General features: G+C 32.3%; 3 protein-coding genes across 8 annotated transcripts; 1 reads left to right on the forward strand and 2 right to left on the reverse strand.

The window, feature by feature from the left end:
* Window positions 1–94: 94 nt before the first annotated feature.
* On the reverse strand, window positions 95–4,202 carry MetRS-m (Methionyl-tRNA synthetase, mitochondrial). 3 transcript variants are annotated; one of them, XM_076539141.1, is made up of 8 exons: window positions 4,181–4,202; window positions 3,201–3,389; window positions 2,017–2,181; window positions 1,665–1,939; window positions 1,351–1,582; window positions 1,042–1,268; window positions 726–960; window positions 95–661 (listed from the first exon to the last, which is right to left on the reverse strand). In XM_076539141.1, exons 1-8 carry the CDS (start codon window positions 4,185–4,187, stop codon window positions 105–107), a joined length of 1,887 nt encoding a protein of 628 aa, XP_076395256.1. In that variant the 5' UTR covers window positions 4,188–4,202; the 3' UTR covers window positions 95–104. The 3 variants fall into 3 exon arrangements, with proteins under 3 accessions (XP_076395256.1, XP_012153503.2, XP_012153502.2); XM_012298113.2 differs by lacking the exon at window positions 4,181–4,202 and adding an exon at window positions 3,672–3,793 and having other exon boundaries at window positions 3,201–3,594; XM_012298112.2 differs by lacking the exon at window positions 4,181–4,202 and having other exon boundaries at window positions 3,201–3,602.
* A 137-nt stretch (window positions 4,203–4,339) lies between these two features.
* Window positions 4,340–8,673, forward strand: LOC100875097 (casein kinase I). Its single transcript, XM_003708593.3, has 7 exons — window positions 4,340–4,520; window positions 4,639–4,758; window positions 6,198–6,307; window positions 6,459–6,681; window positions 6,774–7,067; window positions 7,157–7,442; window positions 7,558–8,673. Exons 1-7 carry the CDS (start codon window positions 4,500–4,502, stop codon window positions 7,566–7,568), a joined length of 1,065 nt encoding a protein of 354 aa, XP_003708641.2. The 5' UTR covers window positions 4,340–4,499; the 3' UTR covers window positions 7,569–8,673.
* A 1,898-nt stretch (window positions 8,674–10,571) lies between these two features.
* On the reverse strand, window positions 10,572–17,617 carry DCTN1-p150 (dynactin subunit 1). 4 transcript variants are annotated; one of them, XM_076539139.1, is made up of 12 exons: window positions 17,242–17,617; window positions 17,002–17,159; window positions 16,839–16,871; window positions 16,621–16,680; window positions 16,040–16,184; window positions 15,562–15,624; window positions 14,540–14,677; window positions 14,328–14,465; window positions 14,008–14,247; window positions 11,514–13,934; window positions 11,315–11,455; window positions 10,572–11,234 (listed from the first exon to the last, which is right to left on the reverse strand). In XM_076539139.1, exons 1-12 carry the CDS (start codon window positions 17,407–17,409, stop codon window positions 11,019–11,021), a joined length of 3,921 nt encoding a protein of 1,306 aa, XP_076395254.1. In that variant the 5' UTR covers window positions 17,410–17,617; the 3' UTR covers window positions 10,572–11,018. The 4 variants fall into 4 exon arrangements, with proteins under 4 accessions (XP_076395254.1, XP_076395255.1, XP_003708572.2 ...); XM_076539140.1 differs by lacking the exon at window positions 15,562–15,624 and having other exon boundaries at window positions 17,242–17,616; XM_003708524.3 differs by lacking the exons at window positions 16,621–16,680; window positions 16,839–16,871 and having other exon boundaries at window positions 17,242–17,616.
* Window positions 17,618–18,962: the final 1,345 nt, after the last annotated feature.

Genomic DNA, 18,962 nt, shown 5'->3' on the forward strand with positions numbered 1-18,962 from the left:
CGAGTATTAAATTTTGAATGATTTACTATATCCTTACTATCCTGTACCTGCCGATACGATCTACGCTTATTTCGCATTAAAAATTCAAACGCTCTTTATGTTCATCAATTTTTTATTTTCTTAAAAAACACCATTTCTTTTGACACGTATTTACCTCCTTTCGTATCGTTCGTCAGATGGAGCGGTTTCGTATCTTTCCAAGTACGATCTTCGAGAGGGACTTGAAGGAAATCGAGGAGATCGGACGACAACTTTGGCATGACCGGGTATAATGTTAGAACAGTCACTCGTGCGGATTCTAAAGCTAAAGATATCACAGCTTCTAGTTCTTTAATCGAGTCGGGATCCTTGGCCTTGCTTAATCGCCACGGTTGATGATGATCGAACATCTGATTTGCAATATGTAAAGTTTCTATCGCAGACTCTATCGCGTGATGCACTTGATACGCTTTGTAATATTTCTCAGTCTTCTCGCTTAATTCTTCCAAAGATTTTATGTTTTTAATAGCTATGTCAGATTTCAGAATACCTATACATTCAACTGGATCAGGTATTACTTTTCTTGGATTAATAGTTTTACCGAAACATCGGTTCACTAAATTACCCAATGTATTGGCAAGATCGGTATTTATTATTTCTGTAACCTTCGCGGGATTGTAACCTGCAAGGAAGAAACCAATTATCATACGTGACAGTGCTATGAGCGTAACATTAAATATCCTTACTTGAGTTTGTATCTATTACTCCTTGTTTCAAAATGTAGTATCTTAAACCTTCTCGCGTAAGATCGTTCGCTACAGTAAAAGGCGAAACCACGTTTCCTTTAGATTTTGACATTTTATATTTATTAACTGTCCAGTGTCCATGACATAAAAGTAGCTTCGGTGGTTCAAGACCAGCAGCCATCAGAAATGCTGGCCAATATATGCCATGGAATTTCAATATATCTTTTCCTATTATCTGTATTTATAAATATTATGAGATTCTAATGGTTACTATTTCAAAGTCTATTTAATATTAGTATAAATTGAAGACACTTGCTTGGATAGTCGGTGGCCACAATTTTCGAAACGAATCATCCGGATATCCTACCGAAGTTAAGTAGTTGACTAATGCATCAAACCATACATATACCGTATGCGATTCATCGTGAGGAGTAGGTATCGCCCAAGGTACTCTTTTGACAGGTCTAGAAATACTCAAATCCTGTAGGTCGTCCATATAATAATTTAACGCATTGCGATATATTACTGGATATATTACATTCTCTAAACACAATGTTGAGTAAGTAATAATTTCTTTCTCAATTTCAATGAATTCATTAAATTTGAAAAAAAATCGCAAATATACCTTGTTTTAACCAATATTGCAAATCATCTTTGAAGGAACTAAGCCGAAATTTATATGAGTCTTCTTCCATCCATTCTACTAAGTCTCCTGACGTTGTGCGTGTTTCTTCAGTGTTATTAGATGCGTTGACTTGTTTTACTACATCCTTATCGGAGACGAACGCTTCTTCCGTTTCGTTATACCATCCGGCATATTTTCCTAGATAGATATGTCCATTTTTTTCTAAACGATCCTAAAAAATTAAAGTTCTGCGTGAGTATTTTTATCATAAGTTTACATCTATCGTGAGACGAGTAGCTGATCAATATAACAACCCAAAAATGATGAACAGCGTTTTTGTGTCGCTCTTCGGTTGTTCTAATAAAATCTGAATATTTTACTTCAAACATGTTACACATTTCTAGAAACTGATGTGAAATCTGATTACAATATTCAGTAGTAGGTACAGCTGCAGCATCTGCAGCTTTTTGAACTTTTGTCCCATGTTCATCTGTACCTGTACACAGATACACGGAATGTCCCAGCATAGAATTGAATCTAGCTACAGTATCAGCTAGAACTGCAGTGTAAAGATGTCCAATATGAGGTGCTAGAAAGATAATATAAATAAATTAATGTACATTTTTATATAGAAATGAAATCATTCTTATAATCATTACTACATACCACCATTAACATAAAATATAGGAGTAGTAATATACATCTTTTCAGATGCACTATGACAAAAATGATTTTTCCTCGCATAATAAGTCCATGATGATTGTGCTCTTTTTATTGGAAATGGAAAGGTCCATGAGGAGTGAATAGGTTCCCTCAATGCATGAACTGTCACTAGAATTCAGATATACATACAATAGAATTGCATAAAATACTGCAGAAGTATTGAGTATACAATGTTTAAATTGGATTGAAAATATAGTTGAATCACTGATTAGTTAATTTTAAATAAATAACTCAAACTTTTATATTTTTATATTTTATTTCAGCTGCATTATATACAATATCAGTAACAGTGAATTAAATTATTGCAATCTTTTTCACAAGCAAGTATTCATTTACTATGCAGATCTAATGTCTCTAATTGTGCTATTAGATCCATGTGCTTGAACTCATCGGGTTTGTGAGTAAAGGTTTGCAGTAATTGTAGTCTCTTGGGATTTTCTGTGCAATAATACAATTGTAACTCATTTGCTAAACACTGTGCTTCTTGTACGTTGATGGTTTTTGAGTCAAATTCGCCTCGCATAAGAATAATGCCTTTGTCATCTTTGAATTCAGTGTAATGGACCATAGTTAAACATTCTGGTGCATTCTCCTTATGCGCCTGATACCATAGAAGCGGCGTCATATGAACCTCTAATCCATAAAATTGGCTAACGATAAACTCGTATCCTTCCTTTCTAGGTAATGGTAACAAAAATGTAGAGTATTGCTTTCCACGGTTAAACATTTTATCAAACTGATCCACAGTCAAAATGCCACATATATAATCTTTATCTTTATGATAACTTTTCCAAATATCTATAATTTCATCCTTAGTTTTATCCTGAATCATATCCACCTTCATAATATCATCTAAACGAGCTTGTCTAGGTTGGTTGTCCTGGTCCAATTGGGGTTTTGCTTGGCTTTGATAAAATTTACTTTTTTCTTCTTGTTTATCTTTGATCGAACAACACGTATACAAAAAAAAATTAACACAATACTTACAATTAAGCATATGAAATAATAACCGATAAAAATTTATTCTTTTAACAGTAACATGTAAGATAAAGATTCAAAAACCAAATTAATTTTCATTTAAAAAACCGCATACTAAACATTTATGCACGTTATATAGGTTATTATACCTTTCTTTTTTTGTAGTTTCTCTTCTTGACTTTCAACACGTTGCAAAAACTCATCTGGGTTTGTTTGTTGATATTTCGCTATTTTTTCAGCATATTTGTCGAAGAAAGGATTTTTCTGAAGCTTTTCCAAGACTTTCTCAACCCGCGAACAACTTGTCATGATAAATTTTTTATTAAGACTTTCAATACCTATAACACCATTTCTCATAAATACTGACGAAAACAATCGTACTGCTTTATGAGAACAATATGCCATTGATTGTTTACGATTTGATTTAATATCAATTACAATAAATTACACATAAGGAAATCACGTAACTTCTTCCACCTAATGCAACCATTCACCGATTCCACCATATAAATACAACTGCGTACAATTTACAATTAGATGTCGCTAAAAACATTTACATTTTAAAATACTGTATATATATTTTCCTTGCTGTTCATAAATGAAAAAATACTTATTAATACTTTTTCTTATTCTTTATGCATTTTTCATAACTTTGTAGCAGTTCCTAATAAGTAGCACAAGATTCCGGTATATCAGTGGTGTACCGACGCAAATTTAAATATGAATAGTTCAAAAAATATATTGTTTCGAATAATCAATTACATTTTTATATTAATAATAAATATTATTACAAGTATTCTATTGCTATACAAAAAAGAAGAAATTATCTGTTTTCAGACTTTTATATTTGCTAGTCTAGTTTTTTACTGTCGCATAAAATTTTATGGTAATATTAACAATTATTGGATGTCGTTCCTTAATTTTTCTTCCTATTTGACATCCGAACAACAATCAAGCAAATAAATCATACATATTTGAAGATTATTCCTTTTTATTAAGGCATCACTTTCAAAAATATCGTTCGGTTAAAAACTATGACGATATTGATACGCCCCTGAGAAAAATCTAGTACCGCGAATTCAAGCGAGTCACTTTGAACAATGAAATTTTGTGGCAATGTTAAACTCACACTGCATCCCGACGAAATTTTTCTCGTTAATAAAAGAAAAGATTTCCGCGTGATTCGACGAAAAAGATATTAGGATTAATCGGCAACGATCCATCGATAAGGACTCTGACTTGAACGCCGCTCGCCGTGACGCATCGTTTCCGCAACGTCAGTTGCTCTCGTGCTTCTAGCGAAAGGGAAAATGTCGGCGTGTTAGTGGGGTTTTGTTGTGCCACTAGAGAGTGACTTTTAGCTACGGTTTCCTGAACATATTTTACCGAAGAAAATCCTCCATCAATACGGCTTCGAAAAGACTCTACATCGTCGGGTTTGCCAATATATGGCGTATCAGTCCTACTGGGTACGCTTAGTACTTTAAATCAGGTTTGATTCCGACGTGAGCCAGTCGCAGAGTCCGCCGTCGGTTCTAGCGGAGGAAGGACAGAAATAGGGAAGCCAAGAGTAATATGTCGTTGCAGTTGGCGATGTCAGTAGCAAAGAATGATTTTGTCGTGGGTGGCAAATACAGGCTGATGAGGAAGATTGGCTCTGGATCCTTTGGCGACATTTACCTCGGTATCAACATCGCTAATGGCGAGGTAAGGAGTACCGTTTCATGTGAGACGACCTGCCAGCACATCTTCCTTCTCGAGTTCCTTATTTTTTTTTTTTCATTTTTTCTTATCCGTTCAACGAGTAATTTATGTAATGTTAATCGCAGAAAATGTGTTTTAATGATATCGTTATTAAACTTCGTATGAAATACGTTTCCTATGATACGGATATTGGTTACACGAGATACACATTGTTTTTCTTAGAAACTTTGTAAAACGCAAACTTTTTATATTATTAAAGTTACAGTTACTTAATTGTTGCACAGAATATGTGTATTTTCAAAAATTGTATACGCAATTTTATTAAAATACAAGTGTTTATCGAACTTCTGCAACGATTAACCTCTATATGTAAAAATGGATATTGATGCACATATTGTTTACGTGAGATAATCATCGTTCATAGACTATTCTTTCTAATTAAAATATATATTTTTAGCTAGCATAATAAAACATTTTTAACAACTTTTAAGCGGTTTTAAAATAATGTAGTATCCCATTGTGTACTTGAAACACATTTGTTATAAACAAAATATCATACCAATGTTGTTTTTGTCACGTTTATATCATTTATTTGTGTTATTTTAATTTTTAAATACCAAATTATATGTTTTTTTAAATGTGAGTTCACCAAATTTTTTATTTAACATATTCATTTTATTTTTTATGATATTTATATTTTATGCTCATTAATATAATGCCATAATTTCTTTTACAATTCATACTATTGTGTCATAATTGCTTATCTAACCATTAAGTAGTAAAATAGAACAGTATGAAAACAGCTATTAAAATAACAATCAATTTTGACATAAATGTAAAATAAAATATTCCATGTATCATTTGTATGTGTGTGTATATGAGTATATATATGTGTACACATGTAGTATCCGTATATGTATATATATAAATAGGACAAGCAGAAACCCAAGATCCAAGATAATGTCATCATTGATGTTTCGATAAACAATAGCATTCAATATTTGTCATCATATAGATATGTAACATTAAACCTCTTGTATATATGTCTTATAAATTTATACATAATTATTTGTATATAAAATAAAGTACACATGTAGGTAAGTTATACATATATAAATTTCAATATAACATTTAAAGCGTTTTAAAAGTCCATTATAGATGAAGGTTTATATATCTTTTATACATACTTTATGTATTATAATATATATTCGTATGCTTAAGAAGCATTAAATGTAAATAATATCTATACATGCTTTTGTAATATGTTATAGTATTTTTCAATTAGATGAACATTAAGTTTATGTAATCTATAAGTGAATAGAACAAAACTTATTTCATATGTTATATTATGTGCAAATATATTGTTTAGACAATATAATGTATAGCATGTAGATATTTAGAAAACTTCGATAAATTAAAGAATGTTTATCATGATATTTTAGGAAGTTGCTGTTAAGATGGAGCCTGTGCGTGCTCGGCATCCACAACTTTTATACGAATCCAAATTATATAAAATTCTGCATGGCGGTATAGGAATACCTCATATACGTTGGTAACTATCACTTTTGATATTATCTTTGCAAATAAATATTAAGCATGAGATAAATTTATAAAAATAATAATAAAATTAATTTAATAATAGAATAATATTATTTGATAACATATAAATTTCACAAATGTGTACTCTCTTTCTTTACATACAGGTATGGGCAAGAACGAGATTATAATGTACTTGTTATGGACCTTCTTGGTCCATCTCTTGAAGATCTTTTCACTTTTTGTACAAGAAGGTTTACAATTAAAACAGTCTTAATGTTAGCAGATCAAATGATTGGTAGGATCGAATATGTTCATTGCAAACATTTTATTCATAGAGATATCAAACCAGATAATTTTCTAATGGGTATTGGTCGTCATTGTAATAAGGTATTACTTCAGTAGATTTAGATTATGCTTATTCTCTACTTTTTGTATGCATCTTTATTGAAAAATGATGGTGGTGATTTGCAAAATTTCAGCTGTTTATTATTGATTTTGGATTAGCTAAAAAGTATAGAGACAATCGTACGAGACTACATATAATGTACCGAGAGGATAAAAATTTAACAGGCACAGCAAGGTATGCTTCAATTAATGCTCACCTTGGAATAGAACAGAGCCGTCGTGATGATATGGAATCACTTGGTTATGTGCTTATGTATTTCAATCGAGGATCTTTGCCTTGGCAAGGACTTAAAGCTGCTACCAAAAAGCAGAAATACGAAAAAATAAGTGAAAAGAAAATGTCCACACCCGTAGAAGTTTTATGTAAAGTATGTTTTGCGTTCACGAATAATAGCATTCTTCTTTAAACACAGAGTACAGTCTCAAAACTCTTTTCTACATTTTTTAAATCTTCCAGGGATTTCCTGCTGAATTTGCGATGTATTTAAATTATACGAGAGGTTTACGTTTCGAAGAAAGTCCAGATTACATGTATCTTCGTCAACTTTTCCGTATACTCTTTCGTACATTAAATCATCAATATGATTACACGTTCGATTGGACAATGTTAAAACAAAAAGTAGTAGTAGGTAGTAGTGTTAATAGTGGAGCAACTGCAGCTGGTCCAAGTCAAGCAGCTCAAGGTGCTCAGGGTCAAGGACAAGCCCAAGGTCAAGCACCCACTCAGCCCAATGCTCAAGCAGGTGCTTTATTTTATATTTTAAAGCAAATTACACGCATATCGTTATATATTGTATTTAATACTTTAACTTGATTTGCTCTCAATTCGTGTAAAGTATAACATATTCTTTGTTTTAGGAGCACGTTAAAACTACAACCGATCGTCATTGCATCAATCCTATTTGCAGTTGCAAAAGTGTCCAAGATCAGGTACTCAACTTTGTATGAATGCCATGTCAAAGAGTTCAATCAATCAATCCTCTAAGTTTATACGACAGAGGAGTTCTACGATTACAAACGTATCGTACACGATAAAGGACAATGCCACGAATACACGGTTGTGAATTCACTGATCAGTGAAAATTTCAGTGTATTCTTAGAGCTTAGAGTTTTGGTTGATCCACCTCTTTTTGGGCTTAAAATCCAAGTGAGATCAGCCAGAGGTGGCTTGTTCTTATTTTGTTATTACCTATTTAATTCACCGTTGATACTAATTGAAATAAAGGTTTTGATGCCCCGAAGACGTTTGTAAGAAAATACACATAACGGTGTAACGTGTGATTTAATTAAAAAAATCGACATATATCTTTCATAGAAAGAAAGAGAGAACATTGTGACTATTCTTAAATATTCGGGGTAGTTGATGAAATACAACATACAAAATTTTATATCTATTCTACAAATAGAAAGAAACACGCGAGAATGAGTGAATGGTTAAGCGAGAGTGTGAAGAAAATATAACTGTACTGAGATATAAATACAGTTTGTTGCTTCCCAATTTTTGTTTCATTCTCAGTACTATATAGTATAAATATAACGTGTGCAATTTGAGAGAAATGTTATTTTTCTTGTATAAGTCCCCATGTCAATGGTATCAAAGATTTTCCTTTGATAGTATTGACTCCGATGATAACATTTTTTTATATAAATATATATATACATAACGTACACATAGGAATATATATGCGTACATACAAGTAAGTGACAGCAGTATCTTCGATCAAGTACTGACAAATAATACGATCATTAAGGCAACAGTTTAATTTTTAGGTACACCGTGTCAATCGAGAAACGAGCAAATTACTGGGATTTTTGTCCTAACGAACTTGATTATTTACTCTCTTTCTTTCTGTGAGTACGTTCAGTCGATTATAATAAACAAGATCAACGTTGAACAGACTTTTTATATTGAAAATGGATTACAGGTTTACTTTTCATGTAAATAAGATAATTAAAAAAAAAAAGAAAAAAAAAGAACAATACAAAAACGCATGAAAAGTAATTCTGTAACCAAATTCAACCAAAGGATTTCTTCCGTGTAGTTTTAATGGCAGAGACTGTGCAGTGGTATTCTTCGTGCTATTGCTTTGATATTAAGTTTACAATACGTGACTTAGAAATTCTTAATCGATCGATCAATCGATTGTTCATGTGTATAATGAGCCGTGTTATGCGAAGTCACGTTACGTACAGTGATTAGAAAAGAGTTTTCGAAGACTCGTTTCTGTCATCGAGAATTTTCATTCACACTGACCATACTAGTAGCGCCAATATTCACGTCCATGTTCCACGCACTTCTTCCAAAATAATGTATAATTGATCGTTATTAATTCATCATGTTCTTATTGTGGAAACATTCTAAAGAAAACATCCAGTCAGCCTTAATGTGATCCACAATACAAGGATAAATATGACTGGATCTTACGTGTATTATTATATTTTAAAAGGACAATTTATGTTTGGTGAAGAACAAAAAAGATTTACACCATTAAATCTCCTTGAATGAATGTATGGTTAATTATTATTATTTTTATTATTATAAATGAGGGAAACTAAAAACAAAATAAATGAGTAAAAGTGTGTATTACCATGCAGTGAGAATGAATGAACGAGTAAGTTAATGAATAATTAATGATATATGCACTTACTGCTATCTGATATGTATATGTGTATATACAGAGTGATCCTCGTATCAGTCACCATTAGTTTAGCAAAAAGGAAAAAAAATGTTTCGAACAGAAGTTCATTGGATTTTGACGGGAAACTGATCATTTAAAAAAAAAATTTCGCAATTTGGAATCAGCTTATACTTTTATTTCTTGTATTTTTATGGTATGTATAAAGATGAATTTACAAATTCCGAATAGTATATCGCTCTGTATGCTTCTGCACACTCGTATTATGCGTTTATGAAAAGATACTATTAATTGGTATGTCACAAACTATTAACTGTAAATATCTTCACGAATAAAAGTCTAAAAGATTGAAATTTATTGTACGAATTGGTCAGTTATATGGATCATACGTACCTATCCATTGATCTCCGAACGAGGCAACTGGTAGCAACAGAGTAGACAATTTGAAAGAAATATTTGGTTAAAAGTAAATGATGTCCTGTATGTTCAATCAAACTTGAAATCTTTCGATAATGTAAATATTATTGCCGAAATATTTTGTAGTAAGTTTCGTAATTATAGTTAATACAAACAATGTCAAATAAACATACTTCACCTTATATGTTCCTTCATACATTCGCGTCTATTTACGTTTACATTTCAGTACTTCGTTTTACGAATCGACATGACCGATTCGTGAACCATCATGTATCGAATTTTCAAATTTATCTTTTCATGTACTGTTATAATATGAAAATAAAAATATATAGTATTGTTCAAAAAATACAAGTTGACCTCAATGTCCATCACAAAAGAAAAAAAAATAGTTTTGTATTATGATGGTCAATTTTTCGTTCGAGACTAATGATTTTTCTGTCTGTTTAAAAGACAATATAAATATTACATTGTTTAATACGAGAACCACCCTGTATGCAGATAACATTTTATGTGTGTGTATACATATATACATGTGTGTATGTATAATAAAATATGACCGTAATTAAGGCATACGTTATTTCATAAATAATGAAGGATATATCAACGGTTATTTGCTTCTTTTATTGCTATAAATAAAAATTGAAACATTGTATTATAGTTTCCATTTCATTAAGTGTCAATTCGTATAGCAATACACAATTATTATCGTTATCCACAATGGTAGTAACATATTGTTCAAAATGGACGATATACCTGCTCCCAAGAATTGTGTTGCGATATTCTTGACACATGGGATGATGTAAAGGATATTTATGTAAATATTTTTAAGTCATATATTTGATAATTCATAAAAGATATTATACAGAAGTCATAGAGGCGCAGAACTTTATTGTTCGAATTGTTAATAATAATGATATTTGAATTTATAAAACAACAAAATGATACAGACTACTAGCTACGATGCACCGGTCATCGTGCTTTAGCCGATCAAATAAATAAAATCGCACGCTCAAAAAAGATACATTATCGCTAGATTTAATTTGATCCTTTCATCGGATGTTAAAACTTAATTATTCTCTTTTTATGTATAAAATAGATTAATTGTGTATAAGTTACAACAGAACATTATCGGCTATCACATCTTGTGTTATAAGTAAATATGAAAAAAGCTACGAATTAATATCTTACAGCCACACTGTACTTGATAGTAATTGCACGGTAGCATATTCTGCCACATAAAATACGTAGTACTAAAAGCTAACAAACTTAATAGCATAGTAAAGTATGGATTTTTCTAAGTTCGTGGGTACCTACATTAACGGTAAAAACTTCTTCTGAACCTTTATGGGGTATTGCAACTTCTGCTGCAAATAATTGATTTTCTTGCATTGCAGCTGCCATTTCACGATTTGGAAATACTGCAAAGTTAGCTTCGGCCTTTCCTCCTGCTGTTCTCTTAACGATCTCTTCGCGAACTTCATCCTAAAAGAAATAAAATATTGTTAATCTCGAACAAGAGACAAACCTATGCGAGCATATCTCTTTAGAAATCAATTACTTACAACTAACTGATCCGCCCGATCTTTTAAGTCTCTCATGATTATTTGGCGTTGTAATAGTTGATGTAGTGGCATTGTTTTTTCTAATACCTTCTTACGCCTTAGATCAGGAACAGCAGGGAATGTCATGGCTTGTTTAATATCCTAAAAAATAATTCTTGGTTAAATTTGAACAGATGTGTAAAAATGTTTGAAACTTTACCTTGGTAAGATCATTGGTCTTCTTTTTCAACTCCAGTATTTTAACATTAGTTGATCCCTGCTTTGGTATAGGTGTTATTGGATCTAGATTTTCCAACTTTTTACGCAATGTATCGGACATTAATTTTTTCTTCATTTGATTTTCACTGACTAAGGCTTCTTTGAGAGCATTTATTTCTTGCATCAGGAATTTGTTATCCATAGATTGAATTCCTGATGTAGCTGTTGTACCTCCACTTGCATTCTCTCCTACAGGTAGAGACATCATCGTTTTCTTTCCAATAGATTTTAATTTTTCCTTTAATTGGCCTCTTTCAGTTTCCAAACTATCGATATCGGTTAGAAGGTGATCCATTGTCTCTTCGAATTCTTTTTCCTTTCGTTTCAATTGATTTTGTGTTTCTTCTAGTTTCCTCTTCAATTTCTCCACATTTAATTCATGTTCATGTTGTTGAGTTGCAAGTTTTTTCTCGACGACCTCTTTCCTTAAAATCATCTCACATAATTCCTCTTGCTTTTCTCTAAGAGCTAACCTCGCATCGCGTATATCACTATCTCGGGCTTCTAATTTTCTGCTAAGTATCTTGGTCTCTTCTGCTTCTTTCTTTGCTGCCTGTGCTCTTACTTTGATAGGTTGTGCGGCTTCATTTTCTGCATTTTGTTCTAATTGCAATGATAACTGTCCACTTATTGCTAGCTCGTTTTCACATTCCGCCATTTTTTGTGCAAAGTTGGCTGCTAATTGTTGAATAACTGTTAAGCTTCCTTTAATCGTGGCTACAGGACCGACGTCTTCGGTATCATAAACTTTCTCACATGATATAGAAGCCATTTCTTTTAATTTGTCTGTGGCGAGTCCTGTATCCAAGTCTCCGTTTGTGATAATTGCTTGTACAGCACTCTTCAATAATGTTTGCAATGTCTTCATTATTTTGACGGCATGCTGATAACATGTAAACATTTGTTCGGTGGAGTCTTTATCCAGTCCTAATCTAGATTCCGCTGCATGGTACGCAGCGCTATGATCCGTCAATACCCGTCTTCTAGCTGATCTTAAGTGCTGTTGAATCACTTCACAAGTAGTTTCCGCATGTTGACAGAGTAAACCTATGTCACCACCGTCTCCTTGAATTAAAATTTTAATCGCAGCAGCGTCGGTCATGATAGCATCGCAAGAGCTGTCTAACATTCTAGTACCGTTAACCACCAAACGTGCTTGATTATTAGTTTCTCCAAACAAAACGGAAAACATAGTACAGAAGTATCCGCAACACTTCTCGATAGCGTCCATTGGTAGATTTTCATCTAACTGATCCTTTTTAGCTAAATCTATTAAACAATCTAAAGATTTTTCTTGGGCAGCCATTTCTGGATAAGCTGCTCCAGCCTTAAGCAGCATTTCAGGAGTACAAACATTTAGAGCAGAATCGAAGCAACCTAGGAATGTTTGTAGCGCGTACATGTATGAACATAAACGAGCTCTGAAAGTGTATTGCGCTACCGTATGACCCTTCACAACAGCTGTTCTATCAATTTTATCTAAAGACCTGTATTTGTCTCGCATTTGGGATATAAGTATCTCCGTTTTTTGTATCATACGGGGTATAAGCAAAAGTGTCAAAATAGCATCGTGATCACCACCGCGCGCTAAGAACGCAGGAGGCATAAAGGATAATAAGTACTTCACATGATTTCGGGCTTCTTCGGCTTCTAAACGCCGTAATTCAAGATCGACAGCTTTCGTTTGTGCACGTGTTTCAGCAAAGGTTTTTTGGAAGTCCAAAATTTCTGCTAATTGTTGCTCTGCACCTCCAATTCCAAGTTTAGACGTTTCTGTTGATTGTACGCGTTGTTGTAATTGTAAGCATTGCTCCTGCAACTGATGAGTAAGCTCGCGGAATTTCGTAATTGTCAATTCACGATCCGCTAATGTTTCTAAAGCCGCATCTCGATGGCGATACGCATCACGCGCCGCTCCAAGAGCCAAATCAAGTTCTTCACGCAATTCTAACTCTAATTCTTTCGATGATTCAGCAAGTTGATCAGACATATCCTGTAAAGCTTCCAAATCTGATACAGCTTCTTCTAACTCCGCAACTTTTTCTTCTAATGCCATCTTCTTTTCACCAAGCATTTCAACCATTTCTTCAGCACCTAATGCAGCATCGACCTGTTCTTGTAAATCTGCAATCTGATGTTCCATTTCTTCTACTCTCGCGGATAATTTTTCCTTTGTACGACCTAATTCTAATATCTCTGATTTCTTCTGATCCAAATCCTTTTGAAGTTTCTGAAATTCGTGCTTCTCGTGTGCCGAAAGATCCCGCATTCTAACGAGCGTTTCTCGCAACCGATTGTTCTGTTGTTCCAGCTGCTTTATTTCATAACTCGAAGCTCCAGTAGCTGAACCACCTCCCGCGGTCTATAATTGATCATTCATATCATTATTTCTACATTGATAAATATATTAAAATAATAAAAGTACAATGTATTACTCGTTCAGATATTTCCGTGCGCAATATTTCTAAATCCAATGTCTGTTCTTCTAATTTTTCCTTCAATTGTTCTAATTCAATCTGCAATGTTTCAGCCTTTTCCTCAGCCATCTCTTTATCTAATGTTGCCATTTCTACAGTTTCCGCAAGATCTGCCATTTCTTCTTGGAATTGTTCTCGAGCCACGTGTGCGTCCCTTGCTTCTTGACGTGCTCGTTGTAGTTCCCTTTGAAGACTAGCCTTGCATTAATAAAATATGAACATTAGCGAACGAGTATATTGTTTCATGTACTAAAATATTTCTTTAAAATTTGTATTACTTGGCTCTCCATAACTTTGGTTTTAAACTCAATAAGTTGTTCTAGTTGAAGTTTTGTTTTCTCAAAGTCTTTCATTCTTTCCTTATCTTGCATTCTCTTTACTCGTAAGGTTTCTACTTTTTCAGTAAGATCGCGGACCTGTAAAATTTATATGTCATACACGTAGAAATTAAATTAGTTCAAAGAAGAAATAAATATTTTCTATGACTTACCTGAGATTTCAAATTCTCATTTTCTTGTTGAAGCTGCAAATGCGACAATTTTTCTTCTACTAGACTTGCAGCTGCTGCAGATCCTGCCATTACTTGACCAGGTACAAATTGTGGTTTTAGAGTCTCTACAAAACCTGTCTAAATTACAAACGAACAATAAATGGCACTACAGCATAATATAAATTGGGTGTTTCTTTTATTATCACGCTTTGGATATATATTTATTTTGTTAAAGAATTGTCTTAAATTCTTCAAAAAGAGTATAATTTTTTATTTGCGGTAATGAAAAAAACACCCCAAATTTCCTATATGAGACATATTTTAGAGGAATGTTGTTTTATGTACATTTAGTAGAATTAGTTCTATTTTAAAGTGATTAATGAGATTAATTGTGATAAAAAGACACCAACAAGCTACACCAATTATTCTATTAGTTCTAATAAGTGTAGGGAATTCAATCAATGATCTGAATTGTGTTACATGATTTTATAATAGACACAGTGTCAGCTAAGTCATCTATAATATCCTATTGATTTATAAGTGTTATATTTATAGTTGCAGTTGTATCAGGGATATCTAATTTTTAGTAAAAAAAAATTAAAAAACAAAATGAGAAGGTTCAAATAGTGATATACCTTTGTACCATAATGCTGTTAGGGAGATTTTTATGAAAGAAAAAGTTGTTATTATCACGTCGGTAAAAAAGCTTTAAGAGGAATTCAGTATCTAATCATTACAAAAATTACTATGCTTTTCAATACCATTTCCTCTTAAAAGTTTTAGACTATCAAAGCATCACAGAACTGAATTAACAAAGCAGATGTTTAACACAACAGTGAACATGATAGAGGATAAATTAATTCCATAATCCATTAAAAAGAGATAAATCCATCAAAGTGCAATGATGCTAGTTGTTATGAAGTCATGTGTTACAATGCTTATGATCAACAAACAACTATTATGAGAAAGTTTAAGGTCAGATGAGAAAAATTGAGATATTACAATTAATGAGTATTAATTACATTATTGTGATCATCTTGGGCCTTTGGCTTTTTGCCGGGAGGCGAGCTCGTGCTAGGGGACTTCTGAAACACGTACGTGCATTCCCATATGAATCATTCTGTGCCAACGGAACTATCTAGCATGTACTCAAATTTAAAAATCTAATATCTCATTGTTCTGTCAAACATTTGCAAGAATTTTTCAGCATTTTTCATTTTATTATCGAGTCACAGAATAATATTCTTTGAACACGATACTAACAATGATATAAATTATTTTAAGTGGTTCAGAAATTTGAATATAAGATTAGTAACATTCTGTTATATGTAATTTATGTGTAGCTTTAGACTCAAAAAACTGTATCATATATTTATGCCTTGTTGAATCTTCAGAATAATCCATTTACTGTGTTCACATATATAAATAATGAATAAAACAACTTATTGCAATTGATAATGTGAAAATAATACGATCATATTTAAAACAGAAGAACAATACCTCGATGAATGATGCTCTTTTAGTAGAAGTTGGTGCTGGTATAAGTGACTCTCCTCCATCTTTACGTTCATGTTGTGATCCAGATAAACTTTCTGTACTTGGAGCACTTAAAAGTGTCCTACTACCAGCCAGGGATAACCGTGAACTGCAAAGAGTAATTATAATAGTCTTCTTGCAGCAGTAATATGTTATACATATATTTGCATATAAGATACATATATTTTTAGAAGCCACAAGTGCAATAATAAATTACAACGCAAAGTGACACTGATATTAAATGTGAAAGTCATACTTTTTAGTATCACATCATCAAGAGTTAATGAATTGAAACTCAAACTCTTTATTATTATATTTGTTTCCATATTTTTTATAGAGTGATCATATAGTTGCAATAACATATGTAGTATAAAAATTACAATACAATTACAAGCTTGCAATTAAAGATGCTTAGTGTACCATATACAATTAGAGGAAGTTAAGAAAAGCAATTATGATTCTTTATTATTTACACATACATAAAAGCATTTAATGGTGACAAATATTGAGGCATTTTTCAATGATCGATTTGCACAAATTCTTACCCAGATAGCTTGTCAGATTGCTGCCGGGTAACATGGGCAGGAGATGTTTTTCTCCGTACTCTTTTATGACCAGCATATAAATTTTAACAATCTATTAATTATACTTTCCCCATATAACCAATTCTTATTATTACTTATATGAAAAACTTTACGACATGAATAAGCATTTTGGTTTGGAATTTAAAAGCATTGATTAATGAGTTAAAACATTAACTTACGCAGTAGGTTCATTCCTTCGACGTGTACTAATGCTAGCATGAAATTAATGACAATATAGTTAATGTATATAGTTAAATGGTATACAAGACTATCCTAGCAGATAAAATAAAAATGAGAATGATGTAATAAAATTATTTAATACGATAAAAATATGGAATATACCTATTCAACCGGCTTCTAGCACGTGCTGCACTTGTTTCATCCGGTGTTGTGGCACTACTACCTGCTGAAGATGGACTAGCAGGTTCTGTTCTATTACCTGCCTCATCCAACAAAATAAGTTGAGATTGTCGTACAAACATTCCATGATTTTCAGCACACTGTGTAATGAAAATAGAAAGTGTATGAAAGAATTATTATTACATCTCTATTTTATAATTTGTGTATAAGAACACAGCCTACCTTAAAATAGGATTGACCTTTAATAGTGCCATTATTTTTTCCTTTTGGCTCATCAAGTATTACTCCGATCCATTTTCCTGAAGCAAAACTTGGATGGCCAATATAAGCAATAACTCCTTGACAGTCTTTGCCAGGAACTTCGACGCGTTGTCCAATTTTGTAGGACATTTTAGCCGTAATAAATTACTATACCTAATTTTTGACAAGTACATCTATCAGTTCATTTCGTGTAGGTAAATTTTAATCTTTAGCCTAATTGTACGTGCTTTGCAAGCAACTACATTCAGAAAGAATTAAATTTCACTCATTACAATAGTACTTTACATACGTTACATTACTTTATAACGTTAGCAAACTAGCAGTAAATTCACTTGACAAGTACAAACACCGCCAGATGTCGCTGTTATTACGATGGAGGTAAGTATAAATTTAAAAGGAATGATAATGTAATTAAAAATGTCACGTGCAATAACAGAAATATAAAATTATTAAGTATTTTGGTAAAAGAAAGAAACTTCCTAAAAAAATGAATCGAGGGCAAACAATCTGTGCATAAAAGTTGCAAAAATAATAAACTTTAATAGATACAATGATAACATAATGGAGAATTATGGTAAAATTAATAACAGCAATATAAAATTCAGTAATAGCGAAAAAAATATTTTGCAAAGTATGCACACGTGAAAGTTATAAATATAATAAATTTCAATAGACGCAATAATAAAAAATTTTTTTAATAAAAATTTCGTAATACATGCACACATGAAAGTTATAAAAACAAAAAATTTTAATATTTATAACAATCATTTGTTAAATAAATAATTGAAAAATTAATAATTATAAACAAATAAATTAAATTGTGATAATTAATAATCATTTTGTAAGGTATCCACTAAGAAAAGTTATAAAAATAACAAATTCTTTAATTACAATCATAATTATAAATTAATAAACAATAAAATATTAAAAATAATAATAATAAAATAATTTATAACATTTACAGGTTCCATTAAAGGTAGCTGCACGCTATTGGTTAATTAAACGATGTTAGATTGGCTGTCGCAGATCGCCTATCACTGTTATCCTTTCGCGCCGCGAGAAGGTCACGTGTAATCAGTCTTATCGCGACTGCCGAGGAGGTCGGATCTACGCCTTCAACGTTCACTGGTACGAGTCAAGGATTTAATTAACGGATTGTGTGTTGATCTATGTGTTACCTAGTGTACTAGTACAAGTGTTTAGTGTGTTTTATCAGTGTTTTAACATAAATATGGGGGTGTATTATTATAATTTATGGTGTGATTCTACAAGTGTCATAGTGCTTGCCGGTGTGTTACTACATGTGATTGTGCATACGTATACGGATTTATTAGAGTGTTTTGTGGTGTGGTTATTTAAGTGTTTTAACGTATTTTTACTAGTGTTTTATGTATTTTTTTGGGTGTTTTGACATACTTGTACAAGTGTTTTGACATGTTATGGTGTGGTTACCTATGTGTTTTGACATATGCTTGCGGGTGTTTTACTACGTTTTATGGTGCAATTACCTACGTGTTTTAGTGTACTTTTGCAAGTGTTTTAGTGTGTTATGGTGTGGTTACCTACGTGTTTTGACGCATGCTTATGAGTGTTTTACTACGGTTTATGGTGTAATTACCTATGTGTTTAGTGTATTTTACCTGCATGTTTTGGCATACTTTTGCAAGTGTTTTAGTGCGTTG

Source organism: Megachile rotundata, chromosome 13 (assembly GCF_050947335.1).
Source record: "Megachile rotundata isolate GNS110a chromosome 13, iyMegRotu1, whole genome shotgun sequence".
Taxonomy (NCBI): Eukaryota; Metazoa; Arthropoda; class Insecta; order Hymenoptera; family Megachilidae; genus Megachile; species Megachile rotundata.